General features: G+C 39.1%; 1 protein-coding gene across 6 annotated transcripts in view; it reads right to left on the bottom strand.

The window, feature by feature from the left end:
• Positions 1-521: 521 nt before the first annotated feature.
• Positions 522-17,719, bottom strand: part of LOC104602104 (receptor-like serine/threonine-protein kinase ALE2) — a 37,015-nt gene continuing 19,817 nt past the window's right edge. The window contains exons 3-10 of one of the 6 annotated variants that reach the window (XM_010265670.3): positions 15,740-15,832; positions 15,560-15,658; positions 15,369-15,473; positions 14,863-15,231; positions 14,517-14,783; positions 2,497-2,886; positions 1,607-1,847; positions 522-1,476 (exon numbers count right to left, since the gene is read on the bottom strand). In XM_010265670.3, the coding sequence (XP_010263972.1) occupies positions 759-1,476; positions 1,607-1,847; positions 2,497-2,886; positions 14,517-14,783; positions 14,863-15,231; positions 15,369-15,473; positions 15,560-15,658; positions 15,740-15,832 (2,282 nt within the window). In that variant the 3' untranslated portion in view covers positions 522-758. Of the gene's footprint in view, positions 1,477-1,606; positions 1,848-2,496; positions 2,887-14,516; positions 14,784-14,862; positions 15,241-15,368; positions 15,474-15,559; positions 15,659-15,739; positions 15,845-17,719 lie in introns of all 6 variants that reach the window. The other 5 variants (XM_088901377.1, XM_088901376.1, XM_010265669.3 and 2 more) reach the window with 5 other exon arrangements.

Below are 17,719 nucleotides of genomic sequence, written 5' to 3'. Positions count from 1 at the left end.
CCTTGTGAATGAATTTCATGTGAACTAAGAGGAATTTTCATGATTTAAACTAGCCGTTCAGTTACTTTTGATGGCAGGGGCATGGATAAAGACATACAGTTGATTTGACAACATACGGAGGTCGATACAAAATCGAAAAATGTGGAGGAAATACCAAAAAAAACACTAAATATGGGGGATGCATTTGAAAATTCTCAAAAAAAGAAAAAACAATTGATGGCATCATGTCAGATAACTTGGAAACCGAGTGATTAGAATAAGCAACTTGACGGGACCCACCAAAAAGATGCATCGAATTTACAATCGAACGGTTGACAGTTGACACGTGGAGGCCAGCCTCTTCAGATGACAACAGGCCCCAACTTCCAGCTGACCCGGAAAGAATTCCAAGTAGTACACAACGAGTAGGCCACCATATGACAGTAAGATAACTATTTTAATGTTTATTCTCCAAACCTGGAGGCTGGAGGCTGAGCCCTCTGTCATGAGTTCACACAGGAGTAGTTGATGATCTGGAAATATGAAGGAAAACCAACAGGGGGAATATAATACATGAGTTCCAAATTACATCTCTAGCAATTAAGAAATGAATCAAGGTTCCAAAATTAGAAGCTGTGCCATCTCCACCCATCTCACCAAACATCACCCATCAACGGGGAAAACTACAGTAATGACTACAAGGACACACCAATCAAGCACAGCTGGAAAGAACAGGCACCTTTGGACTGTACATTTGAAATTTAGATTAGAAACAAGACTCAAACCCAATACCTATCACCCCATACACGCCTTGGAATAAAGCCCCCATGCTCACTCATACTTCCTCTTAACCTATAAAAGGCGGGTTTGCTGCGAACCGTTCTTAGGGGACCTGATCTGTTTGCATGCCTAATTGGTAAAGATCCCTCTCCTCCCCCTATAAAGCTTGACGCTGAATGTGGTCTGTTATTATCTATATCATCAAGTGGACCTGAGCAGTACTCCATTGTAATGAATGAAGAAGCACAACCGTAAGTCAAGCGTGGGGAAATCCCACCTGCATTCCACCAACTGCTATCTGAAGGGCCAAAGTCTCCCTTTAAGTCACAATCAGTATCAGATGGTTCCTTCTGACTACAACAATCTCCACAGGTTTCATCCATATCATTATAGATGAGCTTCAGTGCCTGCACAACTTCACCCATGAATGGCCTCTGAGCGACCTCTGGGTGAACACACATTGAAGCAATGGCTGCCACCTTTGCCATGTCATCAAAGTTGTAACTTCCAGCCAAGGAAGGATCCACCAATTTCTCCAGACCTTCTTGGTTAGTAAGTAGTGGTCTTGCCCAAGTCACAAGATTCTCTTGTCCCTGAGGTTGAGACATGTCTACAGGCTTCCTTCCAGACAGAAGCTCCAGTAGTACAACCCCGTAACTGTAGACATCACTCTTGACAAGTAGATGCCCTGTCATTGCATATTCAGGAGCCACATACCTGCAGATTCACAGATTTGACTCTTTTCTTAACTAGGAGGAAAAGCTAAATAATAAGATGTCTTCACATTGGAAAACAATATGATATCTAATAATCCAACCAGTGGATATAAAAAAGAGTCCTTACTTACCCAAACGTTCCCATGACCCGGGTTGAAATATGATTACTTCCTTCAGTTGCTTCCCTCGCCAGACCAAAATCTGACACCTTGGGGGTGAAATCATCTTCCAGCAAAACATTACTAGCCTTAAAGTCACGGTGGATAACACGAGGATTAGAATCCTCATGAAGATATGCCAGTCCTCTGGCAGCACCAAGGGCAATCTTCATTCGAGCATCCCAGTCAAGAACCCCCTTTTTCTTGTCAGCACCTGAAGCATCACATATTGGTCAATCATTTAGAAGAGCACATCCTAGGTAATACACCCGAAGAACTAGAATGAAATAGACAAAATGGAGGGGTGCATCTGGAGTATTGTGTGATAGGAGAATACCACATGGGCTAAAAGGAAAAGTTTATACAACGGCTATCTGACTAACACTGTTATATGGGGCAGAGTGTTGGGCAATCAAAAAACAACATGCCCATATATGATACAGAAAAAGATGCAAATTTTGAGATGAATCAGTGGAAAACTAGAAAAATAGGATAAAATTGAATATATTTGTGAAAATGTAGCAGTAACCCAAATAGGTGATAAAAAATGAGGGAAAATAGACTAAAATGGTCTGGTCACTCTTATCATGTGCATACAAACCATCAATGGCACCAGTAAGAAGTGACCTACTACAAGACAATGACTAGAAGACTTGGGGGAAGGGAAAAAAGACATGGGCTGAAGTAGGAAGAAATGATTTGACAGCCCATAATTTAACAAATGGATATGGCACTGAAAAGAGCAGAATGGCAGAACAGGACTGATGTAGCCAACCCCATATAGTTTGGACAAGGAACAGTTGAATTGTGTTGAGTATCCAAGATAAATAAGCATTCATACAAGGAAATGGCAAAAAAAGTACCATGCAAGTGGGACTCCAAACTCCCATTGTGAACAAGCTCATATACCAAGCAGCGTATGTGTTCTTCAATGCATATACCAATAAGTTTGACAAGATTACGGTGATGCAATCGGCTTAGCATCTCAACTTCTGAAATAAACTCACGGTCCCCATTCTGATCATCCCTTATGAGCAACTTAACTGCAACTTCGGTTCCATCTTCCATGATGCCATGATAAACTCGTCCAAAGCCTCCTTCACCCAAAATCTTCTTAGAACTGAACTTTTCAGTGGCCTTCTCAAGTTCAGCAAGAGTAAATGTTTTTACCGAAAGAATACAAGGACCCATGGTAGAAACAAGTGATACTGATGCTGAGCTGGCCATACTATTTGACAAAAAGGACCTGATGCCTGCATGTTGAAAGTCAATTTAATCATGTTAATTTGTCACTAGAACTTTAGTCAAAGATAAAATTTACTCGTCTAAGAGAAAAGGATCAAACAAAATCACACTTAGCAACAAAGGTTAAGAGGTTAACCCAACTTAGATAGGATTCAAATAATGGTGATACCCTAAATCCAACAAGATCATTAATCGACCAGCCTCGTATTTGAAATTTTATTAAGAAGGCCATTGAAACTCATGGATCTTCAGCTTCCTGCTAAGAAGATTCTGGGATTCAAACAAAACTAAAAAAATAAAGAAAGAAACAAATGCTGTGCCCATGACAAGGATCCATAACGCATCAGGGTGTATCAGCCGATGCGTATCGTATCAGTGACCCCCTGATATGCCCCTACAGTAGGTGTTTTGGGGTCTGACCTGGTTCAGGGGGTAGATGGGCCTTAAACTGACTCCCTGAACTGGTTTGAAAAAAACTAAAAAAAAAAAAAACATAAAGCGCCCAATGATACGCCTATCTCATTGAAAAACCTTCAGAACCAGTGGAATGAAGTTTTCTCTCTGGAAGCCAACAACCCAGTAACCCAGCCTATCTAATGGCATGCCAGAAGTGCCAAGGGCCAGATCAGCCACCTCTGAAGTAGTCAATCACCACCTGGGAAAGGAGGTCCTAGACAAGGGATAAAAGCTCTGCACCAATGAAAAGTTAAAAAAACCAATCAGACCTAAATAAACCTGCAGAACCATTTTTTTAACCTTGTTGCCTAAGCAGGTCTTTTCCAAATCGCATCAGTAATTTGAGTTATGACTTATGAAATCCACCTTGTTTGTTCACTTGACCTTACACAATGAAGACTTGAGATATGACAAATTATGGACACAGACGGTAAAAAAGAGACTAAGAATTCATGTAAGCAAAAACATGAAGTTCAGAAAAGGTTTAGTTTAGTAGAATTAAATTGAGTAAGCTTGCAAAAGATACAGCTCATTGGTTGTCGTGTAAGCTATGATATTGGTGACCATAGTGAAATTATAGATTGGTAATAGTCATTTATTGTCATCAAATTAGCTGACTCATCATAGTGAATCTCTTTTAGGTTAGCCAAAAAAAAAAAAAAAAAACACTCAGATTATTTAGTCATAGAACAGTCTATACCTAGTTATTGAGATTAGGCCATAGGGATCAATGATCAACTGGGAATGGAAGAGTACTAAATTAACTATTGGACCATCTTGGAATCACAGCTGGGTTTACCTACAGCTATTTTTTTTTATCAGCAACAAAAAACTTTATTAATGATGTGAAGCTTTGTGAAACTTTAATTACAAAGGGGGGAGGTAAAATGTCTTAACTCCCCACCAACAGAATACAATGGAAGAAAGTTAAAAATTAGCCCAAAACATAGACTCCCTATTCACCCCTTGCTTGGCTAACCCATTTGCAAATGAGTTAGCAGCCCACTTTTTTACTGCCATATACAGCCAGTTAGCCAAAGTTGAAAAAGATGATCTGACAAGTGGTGGCAATCGGCTCCCAAACTTTTGAACAGTTTCAAACAACTCAGAAGATGACTTTGTGGTCACGGAAAGAGGAAGTGGTGCTTGGACGAGTCTGTTAAAGGGGGAGGATGTGAACTGGATGGGGGAGTTTTTTACAAAAGGTGATAAAAAAGCAGGGATGATGAGCAGGAGATTGCAGGTGTGTGAAGAGGGGAAGGGTCTTACACATTTAACTATGTGAAAACAGATGGGGAAAATTTTTTCGCTTAAGCTGTTGTGCAAGTCAGGAAGAATGAAAAGTATTTGTATCCCTGAAGAGATGAACAAACCTGGTCGGAGTACTTTCGAACAACTTTTGTGTGTGTTTATCCCCCACAACGATAACCTTTGCCCTGGCAGTCCTCTACCAGAGGTTTTTCCGCAACTGCTGGAGAGAGGTAACAGCAGGGTGGTGAAGGCTGGAGGTTCAGCCCATATCTTGATTGTTCATCACACAAGGCCATTAGGAAGATGGAAAATTGCTTTTATCTGTACCAAACCTAAGGAGCTGGACTGGAGGGAGGTTTATACCTCTGAGATAGTACATCTCCTGCTAATTAACAAGAATAGAATAGTGGGCTTTGTTCCTTCAGAGAACTTAGTCTTTACTTGGGTCAGATAGGAATTGTTACCTATTTATGGGAAGTGGTTTGACTAGGTTCTGATCGATCATTGGACCCTGAGCTTTGATGGTTGGCTGATGATTCAGGCCTAGACTTTCATCACTGGGCAAAGGAAGCATTTGAACTGATTGGTAGTTTCTGTGGTGGACTTGGGACTGTCAACTCAAAAAACAAGGAACATTTTTGGAGTTTCATTTTGCAAAAGTGAAGATGACAAGGGGGTTGTAGTAGGGATATACTCGGGCCCTATTGGAATGGGAGATTCCACTACAGCTGAACTAAAGGCAGTGGCCTTTGGGATACAAAAAGCTATGGAGGTGGGAGTGAGAAAATTAGTTGTAGAAGGCCACTCCAAAGTGGTTATAAGTTGGCTGAAGCAAAATGAAAAAACCCCCTGGCTTTTCAGAAATGAAATCAAGAAGATTAAAAGCTTATCCAAGGACATGCAGCTATTATTTCAGACATTCAGTGGACTCCAAGAGTGGCAAATGGATTTGCTGAGCAGCTAGCTAAACAGGGGGCTAACAGGGAACATTGTTTCTGGGCTCAGTTGTAAGGCTGAAAAGTCAAAGTTGGTAGTTCACATTTTTAAATTCTATTGGGGTAGCCGAGGCTACTCATAATCTGTAATATTTCCTTGCTCTTAATGAAATTTCCTTTTATTGATCGAAAAAAAAGAGTGAAGATGAAAAGTCAAGTGGTGCATTCCAATACTCGGTAGAAATGTTTAGCTTTACCTATCAATTGAAGTGGAGAAGATGAATAAGTCTCCTGCTCAACTCACTGAGTCAACTTGTTGCAATAGCTCTCAAACATGTGGCGGATTAGGAGTTCTTGATCTGCCACATACCAAATCAAGTTCGTCTAGTGTCACTCAAGAAAAGGATTTTGTGGGTGAGATTGCCCCTTATAAGACAAAAATGAAAACAAAAGGGCACCACGCTGGAAAAGACAGATCCAAGGGCGGGGGTGAGATTTCCAGAAGAGGATAAACACTTATGACCTTCTCCAGAAGAACAGTGGCAAACTTTTTATCCCCCCCCCATGCTTGCATTTTATGCTTCTGTGATGGGGAATCAGCTGATCACCTTCTCCTCTGTCAGGAAACAAGAAAAATCTTGTACGACTTTCTTAATCTTATAGGCTACAGTAGGGCTGCTGCCGAGAAACATTATGGAGTTCCTTTGGCAGTGGCAAGGTAGAAGCTTAAGCAGTAGAGGTAACATCGGCACTGTTGTTCATGTGGTGAGGTGGGGTGTTTGGAATGAGAGACATAATTGCATCTTTAACAATAAGGCCAAATCTCAGGAGAAATTGATCTCTCACATAACTCAGTTGTAATTTGTGGGTAAACAGCTCTGAAACTTTTAAAGGTATCTCAGTTAGTGATCTTAACAGGAATATGATAAACCTTCTAATCTCCTCCCCCATGCATCTCACCCTCCTACGAGGCCTAAGTATAAGAGAAGGGGTTGATGGAGGGGCTGATGGTGTTAAATTTGATGGAAGTGCTGTAGAACCTGGTGAAGCTGGGATTGGAGTGATAAGAGGAAGAGATGGCACTATCTGTTGGGTTTTCAGTGGTCCTATTGGAACTGCTAATTCTATAAAAGCAGAGGTTCCAGCTGCTCTCGCAAGCATCCTCATTGCTAGAGATGTGGGCATATTGAACCTAAACACTGAAGGAGACTTGGCAAACACTATCAAGTGGTTAAGAGAGAAGGAAGGTGGCCCCTGGAGACTGGCTCAGTACTTGGACGAGGCTAGAGATATTCTGGTTCTCTTGAATGCAAATCTGTATTAGATTCCTAGAAATCTAAACTCTCTACCTGATTCTTTAGCCAAATCTGGTGCCTGCAGGGACTATTTGTTTAGTGACAGATTTCTTCCTATGTAACACTGTGTGCCTTTGATTTTTCTTTTTTTTTTTTTCGTTTTCCTGCTGTACATGACCTCATGTACTGCCTTTTTCTAATGAAACTCAGTTATTCTCTCTCAAAAAATTCACAGCCATTTATACTCATGTAATACTATCTTCCTTTATCCATAAAAAAAAATGTCAGTCACAAATTTTAGGTCATATAAACCTATATGACCTAAGGTCATGAGAACTTGTTTACCTAACATGTATACTCCTAAGACAGAATTCACATAAACATAGGGGAAATTGAATGCAGAGTAAACCACCTAAGGTCATGAGAACTTGTTTACCTAACATGTATACTCCTAAGACAAAATCCAGATAAACTGCCTGTCAGATTTCTTTTTTTTTTTGATTAATGAATAGTTTTATTAAATAGAGATAGAAATAGTACAAGCATGAAGCACCCTAAAAGGAGGCACGAGGTGTTACCTCCCCTTAAAGGTGGTTCCAAACCCAACTCTTTTCAGATTACAGTTACAAAATAGCCAAAAACAGAGAATCCCTTGAAGCCCTTTGTTTAGCTAAAGAATCTGCCAAAGCATTTTCTGATCTACTAGCCCACTGAAAGCTAACTGACATGGTTCTCCTAAGCCATTTGACTTTTTATGATGTCCCTATATCCCCAAACAACAGTTTCTGGGTCTGACATCCATCCCACTATCCCCAAACTGCCTGTCAGATTGCACATTTATATTCATTAATGTTTATTGAAATTGAGAAACATGAAGACACATCTGGGTGAAATTACTAATCAGTCCTAGGCCTACTTCCAAAGACACTATCAATTTGAAATGGTTATACATTTCCCAACAGATGAGGCTGTTCCATAACATGGTTGTAATCTGCCAAAGTTAGCCTGGAGGAGTTTATTCCCCCAACTTAATGTTAATTTATGATTTGAACTAGAAGCCATAAATTAATATTTTGGCGAGACACTTTAGTCCCAGATTTATTTTCAAGATTAGAAGTGCTTATGTTTTACAAACATTAACAAAAAAGATGCCGTGAAGAACTACACTGATGGAGATCACATTGAGACTGAAGAGACCCGCATGTTTCACACTTACATTAGGCATAGGCAACATTAGTTTAGGACTTATTTTGCTTAAACAGGATTTTGGTTCATTTGTAAAGTTTCTTTTCTTTGTTGGGTTAATTTGTAATATTTCTTCTTAGTAATGAGTTATTTGTTATTTTTATATTTCATAGGGCTTTACTTATAATTTTCAATTTTCAGTTCCTTATAAAGTCTAACAGGGTTATGTTATGTTTTGAGAAATACAGATTCTTCGTCTTTGATTTGTCTTCTCCCCCCCCCCCTCCAATGCTGCTTCTCTTGTTTCTTCCTCTTTTCTTCTAACAGGTGGTGCTGCATCACACTTCAGATCAACTCATCAACAAAAAGGAAATACTTGAGTGTTTAACCCTCAAATTGTGGAGACTCTGTAACTTGATGTACCTTATTAGTATAGTCCCTATTGTATATTACTTTTGCATCTTATTCTTCTTTTCTCTTTTAGCCCTATATGGGCATTCTTGTAATTGTACATATCTTTTATTATATAAGAGACTCTTTGAGGTGGGGGTCATTCATTCTTGACACCTCTAAGATTATTCTTGTTCTTTTCTCTATTCGACCAAGAGTGTTGACATAATATCAGAGCAGGTTGCTCTCTAATCTATTTTCTCGCTCTCTTGAACCTCACTAGAAGCAATAAACCTGTCGCATTAGGGCTGTCTTGATCAACCCTTTTCTGTTCTTTCTTCTTTGCGCAACCAGAAGGAGAGATTTCTATAGATCTCTCTTGGGAGACATTGGTTTGAGGCCAAACTTCAGATCTGGTGTCGCCTAGACCTGATCTATTCTCCCTACAAACAGCATCTGATTTGGTGAAGTTTCCGAAGGAGTTCTGATCTTCTTCTTGGGGCGGCAACACTGTACGGTTTCCTTTTCTTTGGACTACAACAGCTTTGGACTTCAAATCTGGTGTCGCCTAGACCTGATCTATTCCACCTACAAACAGCATCTGATTTTGTGAAGTTTTCAAAGGAATACTGGTCCTTCTTCTTGGGGCGGCAATACTGTACAGTTTCCATTTTTGGACTGCAACTCCTTTTTTTTTGACTTCAAGCCTTCTACATCAGCCTGCAATTTAAGTTTTTCTCTCCAGATTGAAGGGTTCTCTCAAGCTCTCCTTAACCCTACACTCAGTTTCTGATTTGGAGTTTTTAAGGACTGCCTCAATCAGCATAAGATACCTCCTTGTTCTTGAAGAAGACGCTTGATGTGTTGGTAAATCACAGATTTCTCTCAATCGACTGACTCGATCAACCTATAACCCTAGATCTGGTGTCGTCCTAGGGTTTTCTTGCCTCCCATTTATTTGATTCAGACTTCAGATTCATATTTGAAAGGCCTTAGATTCGACAGTCTTAAAAACTTGCCTTTTTTAGACTGTCATCTTGAGTTTTTGATTGCTGAATTTGGTTCTCTGATATCCCTGTGCCTGGACTGTTGTTTTCTTGCTGAAATGGCCTCCGATAGAGTCAATACTATTCATATAAAACTGGAAGGATCTACCTATGGAATTGACATTGTTGCTGTAGCACATGGGAGTAAGAAATCTACTATTGGTGGTGATTCTTTTGTTAAAGGTGATTCTCTGGCATCTATGGTTGAGCAAAACATTTGACAACTGGTAACATCTGCTATTCCTTCTGCTCTCTCTGCTATTGGCTTACCTGGTGAGTTTTCTGGTTATTGTGCTTCCCCTTCTCATATTTGGATCATTGACTATGGAGCTACCAACCACATGATAGGAGCCTACCCTAACCAACCAAGTAACCTTACTAAAACCCATCGCAAACATAATGTTACTACCAATGGTGAAAAGTTAAACATCATTGGAAGTAGTGATCTATCTCTTAAGCTTTCACCCACTGCATCTTTCCCTCTTACCAAGACCCTTCTTGTTCCTAATCTCACTACAAACTTGATCTCTGTTGGCCAATTAACTGATAAAGGTAGCATTATCATCTCCTCTCAAGATGGATGTTTGATTCAAGACCGGGACACTGGGAAGGTGAAAGGGAAGGGGCGCAGGTTGGGCCGTCTGTTTACATTGAAGTTCGAGATGCCTCAAACAACAGCACTTTTTTGAGAAAATTTAACCAAGATTCATTGAGAAAAAAAGGGGAGGAACAAGAGGAGATATACAAAACAGGGGGGGAACCCCTGCAAGTTACAAAGGAGGAAGCTTGTCGCTATACAGATGCTCCAAATACACACCAAAATTATCTAGGCCATCTGCAGTATGATTGTATTCCCTAGGAATCCAAACTAAGTTAACATTCAATCCATTCAAAGAATCTCAAGCTTCAGTCAGATAGTGATAAAGTCTCCAAAGGCCCCCTTTTTTGTCTCTTAACCATTTTATTGTATTTGCTGAATCACCTGCAATGATCAAATTCTGAATTACCAAACTCTTAATTATCCTGATTCCGGTGAGAGCAGCCATCACTTCAGCCTTTGTGGAGTCGGCCCAACCGATTGGGCCACTAAAGGTCGAGCAGATATTGCCCCTTTCATCCCTTACTGTACCACCAATACCTGTAAAGCCCGGATTGCCTAAGGCACAACCATCACAATTAAGGGTTATCACACCTTCACTGATGGAAGCGGGATGCCTCAAGGGAGTTTGTTGAGGATGCCTCAAACAGCAGCAGCATCAGTTTATTTCAGTTCCTCCACTTCTAGTTCATAAAAATAATGTTTGGGACTTATGGCAAAAACGTCTGGGTCATTTACATTCTGAAATATTAAAATTTTTGTTTGATTCAGGCCTTATTAAGAACAAAGTTCCTTCCTTGCACACCTTTGATACATCTTGTGTTTCTTGTTGCTTAAGTAAGAGTCGTACCTTACCATTTCCTCACATATTTGAGCATGCTACCTCTCCCTTCGAGCTTATACATAGTGTGATGTCTAAACTGCTTCCGTCTCTTCTCGACTTGGATACAAATATTTTGTGTTGTTCATTGATGATTGTACCAGGTACACATGGATATACTTTCTTCGCCACAAGTTTGAGGTGTTCCCAACATTTAAGTTGTTTCATGCTATGGTGCGGGTTCAATTTCAATCACAAGTGTGTATTCTCTGTTCGAATTCAGGAGGAGAATACACTGATGGAGATTTTTTATCCTATTTGAAGGATCATGGAATACAAGTGCAACAAAGTTGTCCAGATACTCTTTAGCATAATGGTGTGGCCGAGCGCAAGAATGGACATATCCTTAGTGTTGTGAGGACATTATTGCAAGAGTCCCATACTCCACCTTCCTTTTGGGTAGAGGCAGCCAGTACAGCTGTGTTTTTTATCAACTATATTCCTTCCTCAGTTCTTGGTAATGTCTCCCTTTCAGAAGTTATTTGGTCGTTCTCCAAATTTATCTATGCTTCATGTTTTTGGATGTGTGTGCTTTGTTCATCTTCCCTCTCGTGAACGTTCTAAATTGTCTGCTCAGTCTGTCATGTGTGCCTTTTTGGGTTACAATCCTGACCACAAAGGATTTCTTTGTTATGATCCCTCTATTCGTCACATTCGTATATCATGTATGTTGTCTTCCTTGAGCACATTTCATTTTTTGCTGGAACTGCTAGACTGTCTGCACCGTCTATTTCTATTTTGCCAAACTTTGATTCACAGGATGCTCCACCTCCTACTGAGAAGGACTTTCTCGGCTTCTCTCGCAAGCGGTTACGTGCCCCAGCCCCTGCACCTACAACTCTCTTTCCTCCTAATTCAGATCATCATCCTACCACTGCTCTTGTAAGTGATACCTCTACTTCAGACACTCTTCATACTTATGTTCCTCTTCATCGTTCTACTCGTATATCTAGACCTCCTGACCACTATGGTTTTCCTTTAGACCATAGCTCTTTGTTTGCTGTCCTATCCTCCATAGATGTACATCACTCCTACCAGGAAGCTAATAGTAGCCCTTATTGGAAGGAAGCCATGGATGCAAAGATTCATGCTTTACATGAGAATGACACTTGGGATCTTGTGCCTGCTCCTCCAGATGCATCCATTGTTGGGAGCCGTTGGGTTTACAACATTAAGCTGAAGTCTGATGGATCTCTTCATCGATACAAGGCACGCTTAGTTGGCCAAGGATATAGTCAAGAGTATGGTATTGACTATGAAGAAACCTTTGCTCCTGTTGCAAAGATCACCACAGCCCGTGTTCTTTTGGCAGTGTCTGCTGCTCAGTCTTGGACCATATGCCAACTTGATGTGAAGAATGCCTTTCTTCATGGTCAGTTGAAGGAGACGATCTACATGAAGCCTCCTCCTAGATATTGCAGTGATCCTTCTTTAGTATGTCGCCTCAAAAAATCTCAATATGGTCTAAAACAAGCTCCCCGAGCATGGTTTCAACGCTTTCGCGATGTTGTAGTTGCTGCTGGATATAGCCAGAGTTCTTCTGATCACTCTTTATTTGTTAGGCGACGACCTTAGGGTATTACCATTCTCCTACTATATGTTGATGACATGTTGACTGGGAATGATGCTAAAGGCATTCGTGAATTGAAACTATTACTTTATAATTCCATTCACATGAAGGACTTGGGCCCTCTCACATATTTCCTGGGACTGGAAGTACATCACAGTGATCGAGGGTATTTTGTTTGTCAGCAGAAGTATGCCTCTGACCTTGTTAAACTTGCTGGTCTTAATGATGAAAAGCATGTTGATACACCTATGGAGCTAAATCTTAAGCTATCTAAATCTGAAGGTCCATTACTTCCTGATGCTGCCTTATATCGCCAGCTTGTGGGGTCCCTCATTTATCTCACTATGACTCAACCTGATATTTCTCATGTTGTCTAGGTTGTTAGTGAATTTGTTTCTGCTCCTCGTCAACCTCATATGACTATTGTTGATCGCATCATTCGATAAGTTAGAAACACAACTTCCCAGGGATTGTTCTTCTCCTCCTCTCCTATTCAGTTGAGAGCATATGCTAATGTGGATTGGGCTGGTTGTCTAGACACTCGTAGGTCCACTTCTGGGTGGTGTGTTTTTATGGGTGATTCACTCATCTCTTGGAAGTGTAAGAAACAACAAACAGTCTCCAAGTCTTCCACTGAAGCAGAGTATAGGGCCATGTTTTCGGTTTGCAGTAAGATTGTTTGGTTACAGTCTCTCTTTATGGATCTTGGCATTTAGGTTCCTACTCTTATTCCTCTCTATGCAGACAATACGAGTGCTATCAAGATTGCATCTAACCCTGTCTTCCATGAGAGGACCAAGCACATCGAGGTGGACTACCACTTTATCTGAGATCTCTTCACTACTGGATCTATATCGCTTCCTCATGTAGCCTCGGACATGCAGATTGTTGATATCTTCACTAAAGCTATGAAGCTATGACTAGAGTTCGACATCTCTTTCTTATAGACAAACTGATGCTTATGTCGAGGCATCAGTTTGAGGGGGGGTGTGGAGATTCTGTAAACTGATGTACCTTATTAGTATAGTCTCTGTTGTATATTACTTTTACATCTTATTCTTCTTTTCTCTTTCAGCCCTATATGGCCATTCTTGTAATTGTACATATCTTTTATTACATAAGAGACTCTTTGAGGTGGGGGTCATTAATTCTTGACACCTCTAAGATTATTCTTGTTCTTTTCTCTATTCGGCCAAGAGTGTTGACATGTTGACACAAATAATATCTCCATATTCATTTAATAAAAAAAGATCAAACAGAAGGGGAAACTAGAAGTTGTATATGTTCTCTAGCTTCAAACTTTTTAAATCTTTTCTTAAAAATAGCTGCCATATGTGGACAAATATGGCGCTCAAGTACAACTATTTATAAGACTACTAATAAATGAATCTAGGCATATCCAGTCACCTAACTGAGTCATCCTTTTTTTATCAGCATAAGCAAGTCATCCAAATCCTAACAGCACATTTTGAAACGCTATAATTAGTATATAAATTGTACAGATCTTCTACATTTATAAGATTTAATAAGTTGGCATACTTCAAAATTATGAAAGCTTCATGTATAAACATGGATGGTGGAAGATAATAACACAACTTTCATATTATACAATATAATGCTAATATTAAATTTATTTTTAATGTCTTTCTTAAGAAATAAGTGTGAAAATGCTTTCTGGAAAAAAAAATGAAAAAGGTTAGGTTCATATAAAGTCTACCCCTCCCAAGACCCAGATAATCAGCACTATCATTGTAAATGACCCTTAGTTGATTATCTCTGGTCATATTTTAAGGATTTCTAACATACCTGAGATTTGGTCGGAAGTAACCATTATTCATGAAAAACACTGAACATTTTAACATGACTGTTTATTTATTGGTGGTACCAAATATCTTCAATTCAGGAAGACAGAAGAAAAGAAAAGAAAAGAAAAAAAGAAATACATCATTGAATGCAACCAGCCAACCACACTTTAGGCTGCACTAGAAGCTTCAAACTATTATCAAAACATTCAAACAAATTTATATCTTACCAGATCTCTTAGTAATGGATGATGCGATTGTAGGGCCAACAGCAGTTGATGGTCTTGTAAACTTCTTGCATTTTAGGAGAATAAACATCCCTAGAACACATACCAAGAAGAGTACAAATGCAGACAAAGCAATGATAGCAATAATTCTACCATTCATCCTCTGATTCTTGCCATGAAAATTTGCCATAATAGGGTTTTCATGACCCCCAATACTTCCACTAGGTCCATTCCCCGTATTATTCCCAAAGGGCAGTGAGGAAGGAAGCCCTGTTAATGACAATACTCAGGTGCTCAAACAGTGTAAACTCAAAACATGAAAAAAAAGGTATACTACTGAGGTTATTACCTGGATATTTGATGGATATCAGTTCATAATCACCAAAAAGAGTCGCATTAATTGGCACCTTCTTGTTTAAAAATCTCTCATATGTCAGTGTTGCCGTGGTGTTATCAAATTTTTCTCCTAGTGGGACCAGGTTAATATCTACAACTGTTCCTTGATCTTGATTATCAGCATTTGCACCCATGATTCTTACTTGACTTTGTTTCAGATATGTGCCTTCTGCAACCTCAATCTCAAGCTCTCCAATAAGATGAAAGACTGCGTAAGAAGCAACACCTAGATGAAGCTCAACTTGCATAGGAACCACACAACCACAAGGTGAACCAATTGGAGTGGAAGTAAGTGGCTCTGAACAAGTGATTTGATCACAACCTGCCAAAGCTACTAGTATCATCACCATATCACTGTACCTCAATTAAAATATAAAGAAATACAAACACACAAATGAAACTAAACAAAGATAGTAAAAGAATTTAGACCTAGAACCGAGTATCCAAAACTTTTTCTACCTGATACAACAGAGGGGGTTGGGGAGACAGCAGGAATTCTCTTTCGGTGATGATGGTGGTGATGTCTTGTCTTACTGATAGGACTGCTGGTAGGACTGGCAAAACCTGGAGGGCATAAAATGAACAAAATTAAAAAAAAATAGTCAACAAAGATATAAGGGCAGGATTTTGTAGTAAAAGACATCAAGTACCTTGATTAATTGGATAAGGAGAGGGAGCAGGTGATGGTCCCAAAGATGGTTGGGGTGGGTTAGATGGAGCAAATGCAGGCTTTGATGGCATTGACTTTCCTGGAAACAGAAGCCCAGCAACTTGAATTACCATTTGTGATGGTAATATTCATTAATCAACATAAAAAGTAGAAAAATCACCTCGAATGGATGGCATTAATGCCGGTAAATGTGAGAAAGGACGTAGACGGAAAAATGAGATTGAAACCGATTTATCATATGGATCTTCTCTCACTGCAATAAAATCTGGCAAATAATGACGGGGATTCTTACTTAAAGAAAAAAAATGAACAGGGAAAAGGTGTAATTAGAGGAAGAATCTGAGCAAATATATACAAATGCAAGAATAACCATACCAATATACCAATAAAAAAATTATGCAAATAAAATTTTACAAAATAAACTATATATAATGGTTATATATCCACCTTGAAGGCCATTCTTAAAACCTTGACCTGATTCTTTAAAAAGCCAAACTTCTGGTGTTTGCCTAGGTGTTCAATGATGAGTGCAGTATAGAGAGTGAAAATTGGCTCTATATCAGATGTTAATGAGTTTAACTGATTTTTTAACTGATTTAGGATTAGTAATTCTGTAACCCAGAAAGAATGAGTTGGCTTAGCTCCTCACCCCCCCCCCAAAAAAAAGAAAAACAAAGCCACCCACCATATGACCTTAAATCCCATTTTATTTTCCATAGCTAGCTAAAACATATGCAACTGACTTAACAAAAAGGAAATTTGAGCCCTAAAGGAAGCAAGATCTTTTTCCTATCAAGAATGAACCCTTCTTTCTACTAAAAATCAAAATCAGATAATTATGCCGATAGCTAACCCTGAGGGGAGGGGGGAGGAATTTTTGTTGGGATTCTTTTTTCTTCTATCCAGAACAGATTTTATATCTATAAATTAAATAAGAAAAAAGAACAGGAGAGAAGAACAGAAAAAAGAAAGAGAGAGAAACAATAAGGAAAGAAAGGATTTTTTTTTTAATTGGTTAGGGACCTCTTGATTTGTGGAGTCCTTGTTTGTCAGGGGCTCATAATATCTGAGTGAATGGGTCTTCTGACTTCTTTGATACAATTTATTAATTAACGATCAGAGGAAAAAAAACAAAAAGAAAAGTTAGCAAGTGGGGTCTTCAAGCGTGTTGAAAAATTTTCACGACCTTAAAGCATCTTTTTGGTTAAGGATAAAAGGACCATCTACTAGAGGTCCTAGATTTTCCAAACTAACCATTATTCCAATAAGGTGTATAATTCCTTTCCTTCAAATAACCTTTTAGGCTCATCCAATTACAATGCATACGTTTTAAATTTTTCTAAGAAGGTATTCCAGATTACAATATTCAGTTCTACATCTTACCCAATTCCAGACAATTGATCCTTCTAAAATGTATCAAGGATAACCATCAAATGGAAATCACAAGGCACCACAATGCCACACAAGAACAATGGTACGTTTCAATCATACAGGACCATTTCGACATCCTTTTCAGGTGGCTTACTAAAGTATTGAACTAAGGATCTAAAAACAACGAACATCATATTAGCCATATGAGTATCTTTGTCTTTTTCTTTTTTTAAGGTAAAGTGTAATATATTTTATTTCCAAAATGAAATGTAGTCAAAATCAACTACAAATATCATTTTCACTAAATGCTATCATGTAGAAGTTGTACATAATTTCCTTTTTCAGACTGGTGGATCATGGGAGCTCATTTGACTGTCTCCTGTTTTTTACAACAAATCCCCTCTCTCTCTCTCTCTCTCTCTCTCTCTCTCTTAAATGGGAGGTTTCATTAAGAGAAGGGAATTTTTAGATGATATGTTGGCAAAGCAGGGAACTTTTAGAGAGGACTTGTTTTGGGCAGTAACGTAACTTAAGATTGTTTTTCTGGGGTCAGCACCCTTGTGCTTGGGTGGTTGACAGTTGTATTTTTTGTATTAAATTAACTTCAATGAAAGTCAACCTGTCACCGTTTCCTATCAAAAAACTTGCTACAATGGCTTACTTATTTCTTTTGTTCCAGGCCATAGTGTGGGTGTTTGCACCTTTTATTTTTACTTTTTTATAGCTGCCACCTAACTAGGAGTGTATTTGTATTTTTCGTTTTACTTCC

This window comes from Nelumbo nucifera, chromosome 3 (assembly GCF_055504915.1).
Source record: "Nelumbo nucifera cultivar China Antique chromosome 3, China Antique-T2T, whole genome shotgun sequence".
Taxonomy (NCBI): Eukaryota; Viridiplantae; Streptophyta; class Magnoliopsida; order Proteales; family Nelumbonaceae; genus Nelumbo; species Nelumbo nucifera.
This window is presented reverse-complemented; position numbering and strand designations above follow the sequence as displayed.